Source organism: Acanthochromis polyacanthus, chromosome 7 (assembly GCF_021347895.1).
Source record: "Acanthochromis polyacanthus isolate Apoly-LR-REF ecotype Palm Island chromosome 7, KAUST_Apoly_ChrSc, whole genome shotgun sequence".
Lineage (NCBI taxonomy): Eukaryota > Metazoa > Chordata > Actinopteri > Pomacentridae > Acanthochromis > Acanthochromis polyacanthus.
The window spans coordinates 42,191,699-42,208,124 of NC_067119.1; the positions used below are offsets into that span (position 1 = coordinate 42,191,699).

At 41.1% G+C, this 16,426-nt stretch overlaps 1 protein-coding gene across 2 annotated transcripts in view; it reads left to right on the plus strand.

Annotated features, from left to right (window-relative positions):
- The first annotated feature begins 4,627 nt into the window (after window positions 1–4,627).
- unc5db (unc-5 netrin receptor Db) overlaps window positions 4,628–16,426 on the plus strand; it is a 292,888-nt gene continuing 281,089 nt past the window's right edge. For both annotated transcript variants that reach the window (XM_051951356.1, XM_051951357.1), the window contains exon 1: window positions 4,628–5,082. In XM_051951356.1, coding sequence (XP_051807316.1) covers window positions 4,998–5,082 — 85 coding nt within the window. In that variant the 5' untranslated portion in view covers window positions 4,628–4,997. The remainder of the gene's footprint in view (window positions 5,083–16,426) is intronic.

Below are 16,426 nucleotides of genomic sequence, written 5' to 3' on the forward strand. Positions count from 1 at the left end.
ATCAGTGAGGAGGTCAGGTATAGCTTTCAATGCTAGGTTTAGAACAATGACGTTCACATCAACTCTGAGGCATGGCTGAGATATTAAATCTGTTCATGCAAGGCTTCCTGCTCAGGGATTTTATTCTAAATAAGCAATTTCTTATTTGTATTACTTTTAAAAAAATATGAATTCAATGAATTACAGAGGTAGAAAAAAGTTTTCGGACACTTAAAATTTTACACAATCTCAAATATTATCAGAAATATTTGTGGAAAAATCTTTTTTGTGTTTCTAAAGGTGTAGCTGCATTAGACAGACACAAACAAATATAAATTATATTTTTCTTTATTGTTTACAAGGAAAACAAACAAACATAAACTCTTAACAGTTCTCCACATTGTCTGTACCAAAGTGAACAAATAACAGAGAATGTGTTCAACACTGATCAAAAATAAACCAATCATCACATCATCAGATTAGTATTTAGTACTCCTGCCATGCATCTCCAAACCATGATGCTGCCTCCACCGTGCCTGACAGTAGGTCCTGTCCATGCTGGAGATGATGCTTCTTGTGGTCTTCTGCAGCCTCACATTAGCAAGAAGAAGATGAAGCTGGAAACTGGACTCATCTGACCACAGAATCTTCTTCCACTTCCTGTCTGTCCAGTTCTTGGGGCTAACCTCTGTCTCTGATTGGTCAGGAGCTTCTGGACAGCTTGTAGGACCTTCAGCCATGATCTGAAGTCTGGTGGAACACTGGACACCAGTTTGGTTTGACCACTGCTGCTGAAGCTCCTGTGATGTCAGTCATTGGTCTTCCATGTGGATCAGGATGAGGTCATTTCTTGATGAAGGAACTCTTAGACGTCCAGATGTTGGTTTGTCTTCCAGCTGTTGGTTGGTCTGTATTTCTGCAGAGTGGATCCAGCTGCTGAAGGTCTGCATCTGCACTTCCTGGATATCTGGAGGCAGCTGGACCCTTCCTGGCTGAGAATCTGGATCTACAGGAGTGATTCCTGTGTTAGGTTCATTGTTTTCTTCATTTTTGTCTCTGAAGAACTTTCAAATGTGAGACTTTATACAAACACGAAATACGGCAACAAAAACTGTCTTAATAAAAAGGATGACCTTCATTAGTGGATCACTGGAACCAAAATGACCCAATACTCAACATTTCTGATGTATTTTTATAGAAACAATCAGTTTTAAGTTTTTAATGTCTTTTTAAGAAGTTATTCAGTATTTTGGCTGTGACTGGACTAAAAAGAAACTACACTTGAAGACCTCAGAGTGATTCTTAATGTGATATTTCATAAATAATGGAGTGTCCTAAAACTTTTCCACCACTGTAACTTAAATCCAATATGGAGGTTAAACTAACATTTTCATAAATACACAAACACGTTTCCACAATGTAACAAGAAATTTTAGCCCCTGAAATGTCTGATGTGTTCCTGTCCAAGCAACATGTCAGCAGCAGGAAAACGTCTCATAGTGGATCACTTTTAATTTTCAGCTACCAATCAGTCACGAGCTCAGTCGATCTCAGAAATAATTGTGACGGATAAAGTAAAATACTAATTTACAGATATAATAAAATATATCAATTTCAATTTGATCATTCAGATGCAGTGAAGATTTCCTGCCCCACAGTATCTCATTTTCTTCATATCCACAAATTGAAATTTAAAGCCATTCCATACACAGATTCCTGCTGGTCACACTGATTACAGAACCTCACTTCTGTGTCAGATGAGAGTGAGAATATAATTGAATGCAGAATATGTTGAACGCAGAATCAGGTCAAGAACTTCCTGACAAACAGCCTGAGCTCTGCTTGACGGAGGGGAAGCTTGCCAGAGATATTCCCAACATCAGCAGCAGAGTTGCTAAAATTTCTGACAGAAAAGCAAAGATTATGAACAGAAAGTAATGTGGGTGGCTTTTTGAAAGTGTTGATTTGCAGTTATTGTTGAAGTGAGCCAAGCAGCTATATAAATGCTGAATGCTGGACAAACCATGAATGTTTTTCTTAAGGAATGTGCAGTGAAAAGGTGAGAGGAGCTGCATTTTACCGTCTGTGAATAGTTATGAAACAAGAACATTACTGATGTCCTGCAGTGTTTAGTTTCTGAATGTCCCAGAGGACAAACATGTCAGATGGCAGATAAACTACCGTTTAAAAGTCTGGGCTCATCCAGATAATTTCATGTTTTCCAGTGAAACTCCCACTTCTATCCATGTGCTAACATAACTGCAAAAGGGTTTTCTAACCATCAATGAGCCTTTCAGCACCATTAGCTAACACAATGTAGCATTAGAACACAGGAGTGATGGTTGCTGGAAATGTTCCTCTGTACCCCTATGGATATATTCCATTAAAAATCAGCTGTTTACAGCTACAATAGTCATTTACCACATTAGCTATGTCTACAATGAATTTATCATTCATTTAGTGTGATCTTCATTGAAAAAAATGCTTTTCTTTCCAAAATAAGAACATTTGTAAGTGAGCCCAGACTTTTGAACTGTAGAAAGTTTTAACCATTACTTGACAGAGAATTACATTTCCTGGTTAATGCTGCAGTCACTAACATCCCTTTCAGACGTGCACTCCTTTCATTCACAGATCTGGCTGTGTCAGCTTCATGTCTGAATGAGCTCCCTGCTCACTTTTCCACAAAAGCTACTGGGTCAGACCTGCAGCATTTTCACATCACTTTGAACACAGCAGAAGTCTGAGCTGGCATTAATGGGTGGACATGCACAAACTGACAACGTAGGACATTGTTCTGTAAAGAAAAACACAACTGTACGAGTTAGTGTTCTAAACAGCAATGACATGGAAAATAATCAGTTGGAAAACAAGAAAGTAAAGCCAGAGCTTAAGAATTACACATCGCTGTATGTACCGTGTGAACTTGTGCACACTGATATCACGCGTGTTCTGTGAGTCTCTCCATTGCTGTGGTGGGTCTGTCTGCATGAGGCTCTAAGAAACACTGGTTTAAAAGTGACTGAAGCCTGAATGACAGACCGATGACTGACTGATGGAGCAGCAGTGGAGAGGAGGAGACATCTTTCTTACACAGTAAAGTCTGAACTCATGCAGAGCAGGGCTGAATTTACCCATTTAAAGGACACTGGGTAAAAAAAAAGAGGACAACGGGCCCCTAATGTCCTCTTCCATCATGGAAAAAAACAACTAGTTTATGGTAAAGTGATTAAGCATCGTCATCAAGTATCCACTCAAATAATAAAAGGTACATAAAAGTTTTCTGACTAAAATCCTTCATATTGATTGATATCAGTAAGAATTTACAGAATTAAATAACAATGTGAGCCAAAAATCTGTTTGGAAAATACATTTACAGCTTCCTGTTAATCCTGCAGTCCTGATGGTGGATGGATTTCTGTCTTTTAATGTCACTGCTGAGGCAGTTGTTTTTTATTTTCTACCTGAAACATCCCCATATTCTGTCAAGAACAGCTCCACAACTCTATCATGTTTTGTAAAAAATGTAAAATTAATTTATTTACTTATTAAACATTTATGTAACCAGGTAAGTTGGTTGAGAACTGACTCTTATTTCAATAACGACGGGTGAACAAAGATATTTTTATTTTAGCTTTAATCAAAACTGTACGTTAGAGCTAAAAACCCACAGCATTAATCATCATGGCACTAATGCTGTTGAACCTGTTCTGACAAATCTCACGTATCTGAAACAACAGAAGTGATGCACAGCTCTGATTCAATCATTTACCTGTAGCAGGAGCACTCCACCTTCTGAACCTATAATACGGATTGTTCTTATTAACACTGACCGCCATCGTAGAAAGGGTTAACGTCTTGTGTAATGCCATTTTATTTTATTCTTAAGATCTAACAGTCTATCACAGGGCTACACATAGAGACAAACAATCACACTCACATTCACACCTACAGACAGTTTAGAATCACCAGTTAACCTCAGCATGTTTGTGGACTGTGGGAGGAAGCTGGAGAACCTGGAGAAAAGCCACACATGTACAGGAGAACATGGAGACTCCATGCAGGAAGATCCCAGGAAGGAAGGGACACGAACCGGGATCTTCTAGCTGTGAGGCGACAGTACTAACCACTGAACACTGTGCTGGCTTCAAATTGTAATTCTTTTTTGAATTATTGACACTGTCATTCAGAGGTTTGGGTTCATGGAGCCACTGCACAGCTATAAATTCCATCATCTGATTGTTTATTTATTTGTTTGTTTATTGGGCAGTCATTATTCACATACTCATGATTATATATATATATATATATATATATATATATATATATATATATATATATATATATATATAGTTGCAGAAGCATTAGGCTTACTGGATGCACCCAAAATAAATCTGGGAATTGTGTAGTTTATAATTATTACAGAACAAGAAGGTCAAAAACAAAGAGGAGCATTAAGGGCTGAAGAAGAAACTATCAGTGTGTCAGTGCTTCACAATTTATCTGATTTGAATGGAAGCAGGAGGTGCAGGCTGTGTGGCTCGGTGAAATGAACTCTTTGCCTCCTGTACTGTCCTCTGCTTTGCCAGTATTCCCAGTCGTCCTGCTCCTGATCCACCGTGGCTTACAGTAGGAGCGCTGTTGGAGTGATCAGGCCTGCATGTCGCCTACCACTCGGTCTCCTCCTCTCTGCCTTTCTCCCTCTGCCATTGGTTAGCACGGGGCAGGCTCCGGGATGATGATGCCTGGGAAGGGAGGTAAACTCGGAGCGCACGTCTCTCCCGCTGCGCACACACGCACAGCAAAAGTGAAGTGAAGATGCTTCTGCCCTTTCCATCAACAGTCCAGCCCGCAAACCATCCACTTCTGCTGCTGCTTCTCCTCCTACCAGAGCGCCAAACTGTCCCTTTCCCTGGTTTAGAGGAGGAACCGGGCCAGCTCGGAGGAGGCGAGAGGAGGCACCAGGGACCCGGAGTCCGGCTCCTCTGTAGCGGATCCGCGGAGAGCTACGCGTCGGTATGAGTGCGCTGACTGAAGGACGTTACCTCTCCATCCCGGGCCTCCTGCTCCTCGTTTACTGCACAGCATCCGTGATCTCCAAAGGTAAGAGCCGTGTCCGTGTGAGTGCATGGCTACTTTGGGTGTCACTGCGCTGTGAACGCTCTCCCGGCTTGGTACTAAACATTTTCCATGTGCCATCCTCCTGGTTACGCACCACTTGTCACGATCGTACAGATCTTGGTTACTGGTGAGGGTTTGCAAACACGTCCCCGCGCACATCGCATCCAGGTTCCCGCGGTTTGGATCCATCCTCGGACTTTGTCACTGTTTCAGTCCGTTTTCTCCTCAATGCGCAGCAGAGCTCTGCTACTGAGTCACCACAGACACATTCACACAGGCAACTTCCCTCATTGTTTTCCCTTTCCCCATCCCTATCAAATCGATGCTAATTGTCCCGTTTCTGCACAGTTTTGAGCCTTTAATGAATCCATCATCATGACCGCGCTGCGTCCAGAAGCAGCTCTAATGCAGCTCTCTGTGCAACAGGCATCAGAGCATCTCATCTGACTTACCAGCGCTGCTGCTTCCAAACCATCTGCTGCCTCATACATGTAATATAAATAAGGTGGACGCAGTGTCAGGGAAAATAAAGAGGTGTGGAAGGCGGCTTGTGCAGGCTGTAGGGGAATGTATGCTGGAATCCTTCACAAATAAAGAAAAACACACAGACGCACCGAAATACGCGCTTTGTGGAAAGGGCAGAGCAGGCGGGTTTTGGCGGGTATTATGCACTTTAGAACGAGGTTTAAATCTGTATAGTTGACAAAAAAAATAGAGATAAAATAGTGAAGGTGTTTTAGATGAAATCTGGCTGAATGTGAGGGTTGGAAACCCGCTTCTGCCTGCTGGAGTGTTTTAACAGAGAACACATTCAAGAAACAAGATTGATTTAGAACCCAGATAGAATTTTCAGTTTTATTCAACATATATGAATGCAAAGACTTTTCTGGAGCTACGATTTGAGTGATTTTGAGAAGCTGCACTGCAGTATGAATCAAATATCACAGCTAACTCCAGCAGAATCTGCCTTCCAGTCATGTGGTTCTGCTTGAAAAATTCTTCATCAGCTCCCACAGCTCAATATGTTCCTCCTTTTACCGGCTGCAGCAGCGAACCGATTCTCCAAATTCAGGTGAGTGTAGGTTGTAGGAGCGCATGGACAGAGATCTGAGTCTGATGCGGTTCCATGGAGCCACTCTAAACTCAGCTGATGGAGCTGAACCGAATGCAGGAATAAATGAATGTTCCAGCATCCTGACTGCTGAACATCCCTGAGTAAAGCTCTGTCTCTGTCATCTTATAGATCCTACTGTTTTATGGATGTATTGTGAGGAAATGATGACAAGCAGGGTTAACAATTAGAAAAAAACAACTTGTTCAAAATAAAGAGAAATTATAAAAGCTGCACAGTGTCTAGTGGTTAGCGCTTTGGCCTTGCAGCAAGAAGATCCCCGGTTCAAATCCCGGCCTGGGATCTTTCTGCATGGAGTTTGCATGTTCTCCCTGTACATGCGTGGGTTTTCTCCGGGTACTCCGGCTTCCTCCCACAGTCCAAAAACATGCTGAGGTTAATTGGTTACTCTAAATTGTCCGTAGGTGTGAATGTGAGTGTGATTGTGTGTCTGTATATGTAGCCCTGTGACAGACTGGTGACCTGTCCAGGGTGTCCCCTGCCTTCACCCGATTCAGCTGGGATAGACTCTAGCACCCCCCAAGACCCTAGTGAGGATAAAGCGGTGTATAGAGAATGGATGGATGATATAAGCACACTGAATCTAGTGTCCCTCACCATCTGGTTGCATAATTATATTTATGAGCTACAAGAAGTTAAAGGAACTTCAGTGGTTTATTATTTCACCTTTACAAAGCTGAATAACAGAATGACCAGAGAGGAAGCAGCAGGATATACTGATGTCCTGTAAGCTCCAAAAACACTGTCCTATAATCCCCATAATACAAACAGATAGGATCTTTCATTAGACTCTTCTTTCTCAACAATGGGTCACAAAATAAGGGTTGACTGATGATGCTGTCAGCAGATATCTGGGCTCAATCTGACATGTCTAGTAGGTAGACATACTGTATGCTGGTTGTGCCTCATGACTGCTGACTTCTCCTGTAACCCCACTGCTAGTCTCCTAGTGAACAATCTGATGACACAACCGTATTGCTCCATACAAATATGCAGCTTTTCTCACGTCTTTTTGCTTAAAAACAAAGAAAGGAAAGAAAAAAGAGCAGAATTCTTAATGCAGTCACTGAGGTAAAGTGCATCAGTAAACTGGGCTCTCGTTCTCCTGTGATGTTCTGTACCAAAGGAGTCATCATCAGAGAGCTGACAGAGGCAGAAGATCTGAAAGCTGTGGGTCCTCTCTTCTCTGGACGTCGTATTTGTTCAGACGACATTAAATTATGACTGTAATCAGACTTCAGATTTATCACTGCCTGAGTTCAGACTGGATTCTGTTCTAGAATCTAAATATCAGAAAACAGGCCAAATCTTTAGTTTCACACCAACAAAGTGTGCTGATATGCAGCCAAATAAACCCGACTGTCATGAACAATTACTGTCACTATTGATTGTTTCCTGATTGAACAGGTTTTTTATGTGCAAAATGCTTATTTATGTGACGATCAGTTTTAAACCCAAAGACAATCAGAGTAATATCACGTGAGACACAGAAATCAGACAATGCTGTTAAAATGCTTCTACTAGCTTATCAGGTGTGAAAATAGTTGCCTGGTAATTGACCTTGAATGGTTGACTAGCGTCCTCAGGGTGTCACCTAACGCTGTCTTTAGCTCTTCACATACAGAACCAGTGCCTTCCGTGTTGCCATTTCTCCACACGTCACATCACTCTCCAGCCCATAAATGTAACGACAGGTGTCACACGGACATTTTCCCACAAGGTTGACTCTGTGAGCCTAACAGCAGCAACCGGCAGCGGTCCGGCCGGCGCAGTGGGGCTCGACAGCGCTAGCTCGTTCTCAGCAAGATTTAAGCTCTTAAGGATCAATGGCTGATGTTCACAGGCCCTGTTGGCTGGGAACAAGACTCACGCGAAGGGTCATGAAGGAGGGCTCCTCCATGTGTAACACGGCTGAGAGGAAGGATGGCGTGGCCCAGGGGGAACTTTAAAAGGCTTTTCAGCTGTCTCACAACTCTACTAAGGGGGTATTTCAAGACACAGCTTCCTCAGTCATGATGTTACTTTCACCTACTCTACCATCCAAATGTTGAGTCATTTCATGCTTCATGTTTTCCACTTTTATCCATGTGCTAACATAACTGCACAAGGGTTTTCTAACCATCAATGAGCCTTTCAGCACCATTAGCTAACACAATGTAGCATTAGAACACAGGAGTGATGGTTGCTGGAAATGTTCCTCTGTACCCCTATGGAGATATTCCATTAAAAACCAGACATTTACAGCTACAATAGTCATTTACCACATTAACTATGTCTACACTGGATTTGTCATTAATTTCGTGGTATCTTCAACTGTTTTTCTTTCAACAGTAAGGACATTTCTAAGTGACCCCAGACCTTTAAACGGCGATGTAGATCAGGATTCAGTTGTTGGCGTGTATTTACGTCCTAACAAAGCTCTACTTAGACATGCAGAAGGCTGTCTGACTGCACTGATGCGTAATATCCCTCATAGCCTGGCTTCTGATCAGACTCCCGTTGATTCCAATTGACATGCAGACACATTTATTTGGGACTTTGTGATTAATAATTTATTTGATGTGTGATTTAGCAAGAGATGGTTGTGTATAGAATAAGAAGAGTGATGAGCAAATGGATTATCTGATATTTGATTGGGGATTGCTGAAGTCATCCAGTTCATTTGTTAGCGGTTCAACATATGCTGCTGTAAGTTTTGGTAATGTTCTCTATGATTACAAGAATATGCTTTGAGATTAGAGTATGGCGCTGCTAATGTTTGTCCTGCTGGAAAGAGTCAGACCGTCCGTTCTGCGTGCATGCACATGTGCTGGGGCCCTTGGTGGTCACCTCATTTGATAAGCATTAGCAGCAAACAGCATCTTCCCCGCTCCACAGATGCACAATCGTGTCAAGTCTCGCCGAAGTAACCGTTGCCACATGGCGTGAGATGCTGTGTCTATCTGTTATCTGTCGCTGCAACCTCATTTGACATGTGGGCTTGTCGATTCTCCCCAGGCTTCACTTCAACCTTGACCTTGTGCTGCAGATTGTGCGTGTCTGTCCTTGCTTTTCAGGTTGGGCATTAAAATACAGAAAGACAGCAGAGTGCAAAGGATACACAGAACTGTGGCTACTTTTTTTTCTCGAAAAAAATAAAATCTCAAGGTTTTTTTTTATTTTGCTGTGCACAAGGCTTTCATGAAAACAGACAAAGGTCAAATCTGTTATTTTCCCTCAGAGAAAGTAAAGGGGCTCTTATATTTTCCCTGCCGATCGCAGAATGAATCATCATAGTCAGGCTGCCTTGGGTGACAACGTGCGCAGTTCAGTGCCCAGATTTACATTTAAATGAAACCAAATGGCTGTACATTCAGAAATGATATACAGTAATGATGATGGTAATAAAAGCAAAGTCCTCCTTCATATTGGACCGGCTCCTGCTTGGAATTGCTGTCATTTGGGGACTTTGCAGGTACAGTCAGTGAGTTATGTCTTTGCTATGTCAAGACTATTACCTTCACATTTCAATGAGTGGATTCATCAGCATGCTGCCTAAGAGGCGTAATGCAGTCAGCAATCAACCCCACAGCTCACTGGCTTCCTCTGTCCACTGGGTGACTGAATGCTACTGAGATATTCAACCTTTTCCAGCTTCTGCATGTCATATGTACCTGCAGGTAGCATTGTAGTAAGATCACCTAAACAGAGACAAAGTCATGACCAGAGTTAACCACAACAACACCAAGGCTTTGGGTCTTAGACTGAGATAGGACGGATTAATAATGCGATCAATTGTCAGGTGAGTCTTGGGCCTTTAAAAAATAATCATAATGTCAGGACAGATCTCAAGTTCTGCAATGCCATTGGTTCATGCTTTCTCATAAAGCCCCTGTGGGGTTCAGGTTGTCTTCTAGCGTGGTTCTGTGTAGGCGGGGTCCTCTGCAGATGTCGTTATATTAAAAAAGAGAAATATAAGAATGGATGAGGCATTCATCACCAGTAGGTTTCCTGAAGGGCAGTGTTGAAGCTTGGTGTGATGGCATAGCTGTCAGTGTCTACCTGCTCATCTGTTATGCCAGTATGTGTAACTTTAAATTTAAAACAATTTAACCCAGGAAGTTATATTAATATCATCCTCCTCACAGGTATCATCAATGAGGAAATTATCTATAGAGACCACGTTTGGTTTCGTATCAGGCTGCAAACGTGCTTATTTCTGCTGTAAAGTTGGACTCTTTATCATGGGGTTCTATGGGGATTGGCTCAGTTTTGGCTCATGTCTCAAGTGGCCATTCAAGGAACTGCAGTTTTTGGCACATTTGCTGTATTCCTCAGCCCTGGTGTTTGCTGCGTAGAACTAACTATAGAATGTGTTTGTGGATGACACAACAGAGTCACCTTGTCATGGTGTATTCTTTTGATCAACATGGCAAACATAAAGTTGCCCCAATTAATATTTTTGTGTTGCTAATCTAACTAGTAATGTGAGGGCAGTTCCTCATAGTGACACACCTATGCTAAAATAATCACCCAATTCTGCTTTTCTCTTCGCTCTGCTAATAATTGTAGCTTCTTTTAGCTCACTGGCTTGGTAAAAAAATACACTCCATTGTAGGGGATGGTTCTCAATGTTCTATAAAGTATGGACGGTTCTTCAGATTTATTGTAGGCATTTGGCAGCAAATAGAAAAAAAATAGTTGAGCTGTAGGTAACAAGATATTCTGTTACAAATCTGGTCTATAAAGGATGAGAAAACGGTGAGAAACTGTGACCTGGCAATACATCGTTCAATCTGAAGAACAATCCTGAACCCTAGCATACTGAACGTATTTTAATGGAAGGGACCCAGCAATACTGCAAATTCTTACAACCAACTTTTTAGATTAAACATCACTTCAAAGATGATAAAAAACATTCAACTTCAAATGCAGCAAAAAATTCTCCAAATTTCAGAAAGTTTGGAATACCTTCAGGAAGAAAATTCCAATAATTTCTTAAAAGTTATATTTTGAATAAAATCCCCCAAATTTGGCAAGAAAATTCTTGTAAATATTTTCAAAAAAGTAGTTCAAATCTTCCAAAAAATCCTGAAAATATCTAAAGTGAATACACATATATCAGTAAAACTATTTTCTTTAAGAACATTCACAAAAAAATCTACCAAAATCCAATGAATTTCGCTGGGTTTGGTTGATTTTCTTGTGAATGTTCTTAAAGAAACATTTAAAAAAAAATTTCCATCAAAAATTTCAAAAACTTCCCAAAAATGTTGAAAATGTGGACATACAAATGTATTATTATAAAATATACATTTTCATATAATATTTTTACACATTTTCAAAGTTTAAAACGGGTCAATCTGACCCGCTGGACGACATGAGGGTTAAAGAGCTATTTTAAGAAATGGTACTGCAAAGAAGCTACAAACAGATGTTTTGTGGCATCACTGTGAAGAACCATTGTTGGTTCCAATTAGCACCTTTATTACTGTGTTTGTAGCTTCTGATAAAAACTCTGCTAACTCTAGCAGCTCCAATCGGCACACCAAGCTAGCATCTTGCTAATGAACATACTTTTATTTTTTTATTGAGCCTTTATTTAGACAAGTAATCTCCAGACAGACCTGGAGCTGTTATAGCTGAGGAGCCGGTAGTTCCTCCTGGTAGCTGCTGGAAGCCAAACTAAAGCTAAGAGAAGAGTGAAAATTGGAGTTGTCAGGGTGCCGAGCGTGAATGCTGCCACTAAGCACCTATTTTGTTGTCTGGCAAATAACAACCCCTATTGCTTTTGGCTTGCATATTTAGCAAACAATAAATGAAATGAAGGTTTACTTACTGAAGAGATGCTACTGAAAGCTGCAGAAACGACTACGACAGACATGAACATGGAGCTTCATTGTCAGAAAGATCTCTAGATGTCACTTTTGGCGTTGGGAAAATCACAATTTTCTACAATTTTACGAACCGAATGATTAACTAGTGAAAAGAATGTTGTGCATTTGAATACATAATGAAAATCATTGCTGCTCTACAGAACTGCACACAGTGATGAGATAAATCAGATATCAAAGTAATGACTTCATAAGAATCACAAATAACACCAAACATGACATTTTAGTGATCTGTACATGCTCCCTTTTGCTCCTTCACTCTCAACTTTGCCATTTCCTTAAGGATCCCAGTGCTGTTAGATTTCCTCCAAAATGCTTGAGTCATGATGGCCTAATCTGTCCTGGATGAACACTGTCTCCTCTGTCCCGCTTAATCTGACTGGATGGCAATCAGGACAGGGCGAGAAGGCCTGCTTAGTCACAGTGCTAAATCATGAAACAAAGCTGCAGATACCCTTCATCCATCTCCGTCCACAGATTCAATCAGCTGTGCTCTTAGAGCCACATGTCTTCATTCCAGGCCTGTCTAGACCGTGGCCGAGGAGGTTTCTTTTAAAATATTGCAGTCTTTGTATGAGATGTGAGTAACACACAGGAACACAGATTGTTTTTTTTTCTTATTTGTTTTTTTTAGTCAGTATTGGATTTTTATTTTGTCTGTTTTGTTTTTCAGCACTTGCAAAAGGACTCCCTGCGGGGGAAAAACACTTGGGATTTAGATGTGGTGGGCGAAGGACTCACTGCTGTGTACTGTACTTTAGACAAACACACACACTCAAATCAGGAGCAGCAACGAGCAGATAGCAGTTTGTCTACATTGTTAGGTTTACATGTTGCTAGCAGATATCTAAAGGAAACAGTTTGCATCGTAAACTGGAACATTAATGCATCATAAATAGTAGAAAGCAGACGTGTAAAAGGATAACCTTGTTTTGTACAGCCATCTTAACACAACTATAAGAAGCAAATGAAGGATATCCAGATATATAACACGTATCTATTCACTGAATGCCTCTGTGTTTATGTACAATCTGAAGATTCCTGCATGTGCTCTAAATAAACATATTTATTGCTGCAAACTGTAATTAATCACACTTGTGATGCAATTACTCTCAAGCATCAGCACAAGTAGCACGTCTTTATGAAAAAGCAGCAGCGATGTGTGCTTTTCACATTCAGTCGGGCTGTGCTGTGGAGAAAACGCTGGCACCACGTTCATGCAGTAATATACTCCAAATTTAGAGGTGTCAGGTTGAACAGGCTTCATGAACTTCTCCATATCTGTGTTTACAGATGGTGTGCACCAGATGAGCTTTTTACAAGGCTACTTTATGATAGCATCCTATTTAGCAAACCTCCAAGCAGCCATAAGGCCGACTGGGCGATGTGTACGTGTGAAGATGTGTGCATGCACACACAGGCACAGTTTGGAAAGCCACACACATGCCTGATTAAATTTTATTTATATTACATTGCTGGCCATTTCTTTGATAGAATCAGAGTGTGAGCGTCTGTAGAATTAGAGTCAAGTGAAAAGCGAAGCTTCATCTCTTATCAAGTCAGAGAGAATTCAATATTGTTATCGAAAAACACGTCGCGTTGATGTATGGGTCGCGGCTGAAATCTATGTCAGCCGATCTCAAGTAAATGGCCTTTTGAATGACTGGAGCTTCTAAGTGAATCCTTCACAGTCCACCCACTGGAACCAAAGTAAAGATGTGACTATTGTGTGTATTGCATGTCCCCAACCACCTTTAGCTTTTATTAACCATGTCAGCATGGCCAAACACATTGGATCTAATCTAGGTCTGTTGGTTGGTTGGTCTGTTGCTTTGATCCAGTCTGAAATATCATAAGAACTAAAGGGTGGATTAACATCAAATCTGAATGACTTTCCCAATGAGACATCTAAAAATTGACTTGATGGACATTCGTGGTTCTGAGGTTATGCTTTTAAATGATGTTGGTGTGTGCTGCAGCAGACAACACCACCAGTTTCCTCTGATCCTACCAGCTCATCCAGGCTGCAGCTATCTACTGAGTATAAGCTGAGGAAACAGCAACACCGTGACACAACTAATTCAGCTAGGTTTGCTAACTAGCATGAATGTTGTGGATTATCTCAGATTGGATAATGAGACTGTTCTTTATTGATTTGTCTGTTCTGTGCAGGTGACAAAGCCTCTCTTTAGTTCCTTTAGTGGTTGTCATGGTCGCAGTGAGTTGAAAAAGTTGAACCATGATGAGCTCTGAATAGCTAAGAGCTGCGTGTTCACGAACCGTCGTGTTTAAAAGCAATGAAGGCAGCAACTGTAGGCATATTTCAACAAAAGTGAGATGAATCACCTCGACCTTTCTTACAGACTTGCTTTCCTGAACTGTAATCTTTTCATTGACACCCAAAGTTTTATGTAGCACCATTATCAAGTCAAAATGTACGTTTTTTCATTCACTGTTCAGCCTTAGCTCATATTAACGTTCTCATGAAGATAATTATCATTGTAAACATACCTTCTAAACATCAGTGTTAGGGCAGCCTCTAAGGACTATTTTTCTATCAGTGTAAATGATTTGAATTCTTCCAAAAACCTAAACTCGTTTTATTTTGACAAGCTATATGTCATTGAATAATATTTCTGTGTATAATATGTACAAAATACGAAAGTTCACAGATGCAAGTGCACAACTGTAGGCCTAAACTGAAAACTCCAACATGACAAAAGCAAATAAAAACTGGTTTAAGTGTGTAGAACCACTTATTACTCCGTCAAGGAACGTGGTGGAGTTATGTGATGACCAGCATTGGTTTGTCCTTCTGTTTCTCTGTCTGCCTGCCTGTCTGCCTGCCTGCCCATTCGTCTGTCCGTCCATCCCTCTGTCTGTCAGCAACATTTCTCAAAAACAGACTAACAGATTTGAGTGAAATTTCCAGGTAAGGTCAGAAATGACACAAGGACCAAGTGATCAGATTTTGGCAGTGATGCAGCTTATAGTCTGGATTTGTTAAAGATTTCTGTATCATTGCCAGATAGCAGCACAGCATCACTGTAACCATGACAACCAGTGAACACTACATCAGCTGATTGTGATCCTACTACAAATCCACCTCTGAGGACTTATCAGGACTTATCCATCAGAAATGATCCAAGGAACAGCTGATTAAACTGTGGGGGTGTTTCTGAGTCCAATCAGTTCCCGTCGCCAGTTACATATTTAGGTCATGTGATCCGGTATCCGTGCATAACGTACACATGCAGAACACACGCCTGTGCTCAGTGCAAGGTCATTGTGTTTGTGGGTACATCTACATTAAATGGACACATTCTATGCTGCTGTGATTTTTGATCATTAATAACTAATAAACAAATGCTGCATTTCTAAAAAAATAAAAAAATAATAAAAACATGCTGCATTTCTGACAATGCCATGTGGGGGAATGAGGACTGCTCTCTGAGTAATTTTCTAGCTAAGTATGTAGCATGTCAACTTCCAAGTTTGTGTCAAAGTGAAAAAGTTCATTTTGTGTATTGAAGAAAAACATTTAATTCTAATGACCTGCAGTCAAAATATGTCAATTAAAATATTGATGGTAATTGTTGTCACTGATTATGCTGTCCAATCAGCATGTTGTATTTCTGAGTGTGGGCATGTTAGCATGCTAGCGTCAGCATTTAGCCCAGAGCACTTTTGTGCCTAACACCACATTCCTGTCATGTCAAAGTTGCAGTCCTTACCAGTGTCTAACCTGTGTATCAGTAACGCTCCCAGGAACACTGCAGTAGTAACCATGAAGGGGCAGACCAGTCTTTTCTACAGACTGTGATATTTCTGCTTTGGAGCTGATGACAGAAAAGCTTGAAAGTCATAGACGTGAATCTTTCTCATCACTACCTCCCCTCCCTTCACTCTTGTTGTTTTTGAACGGTATCTATAATTCTGCCGTTATTTTTGCCCTTTCAGCTCCTTTTCACCTCCAGTAATATGCTGATGTGAGCGTTTGTGGCTCTGCTGTTATCGACGTGTTACATTAAGGCCTGTTGGAGAGGCACAGACTAAAGGCAGAGGGTGAAGGGCAGGACTTTTTTTAACTAAGAAAGCAGTCAGGATGTTAACCCAGCACTGTGAGTGGGCTCCAGTGAAGGACCAGTACTTGTAGGAAAACCTGTCCAATACATAGATCACATAGTTTTCTCGAACGCCTGATGTATGGCCTTTGATATACCAGCCCGGATGGTTCTCTGCTGCTGCTGTACCTACTTTCATGGCCTTGGGTCAGCTGTTCAAACATGTCCTCTGCTGATCCATGGTGCAGCAGCAGGCC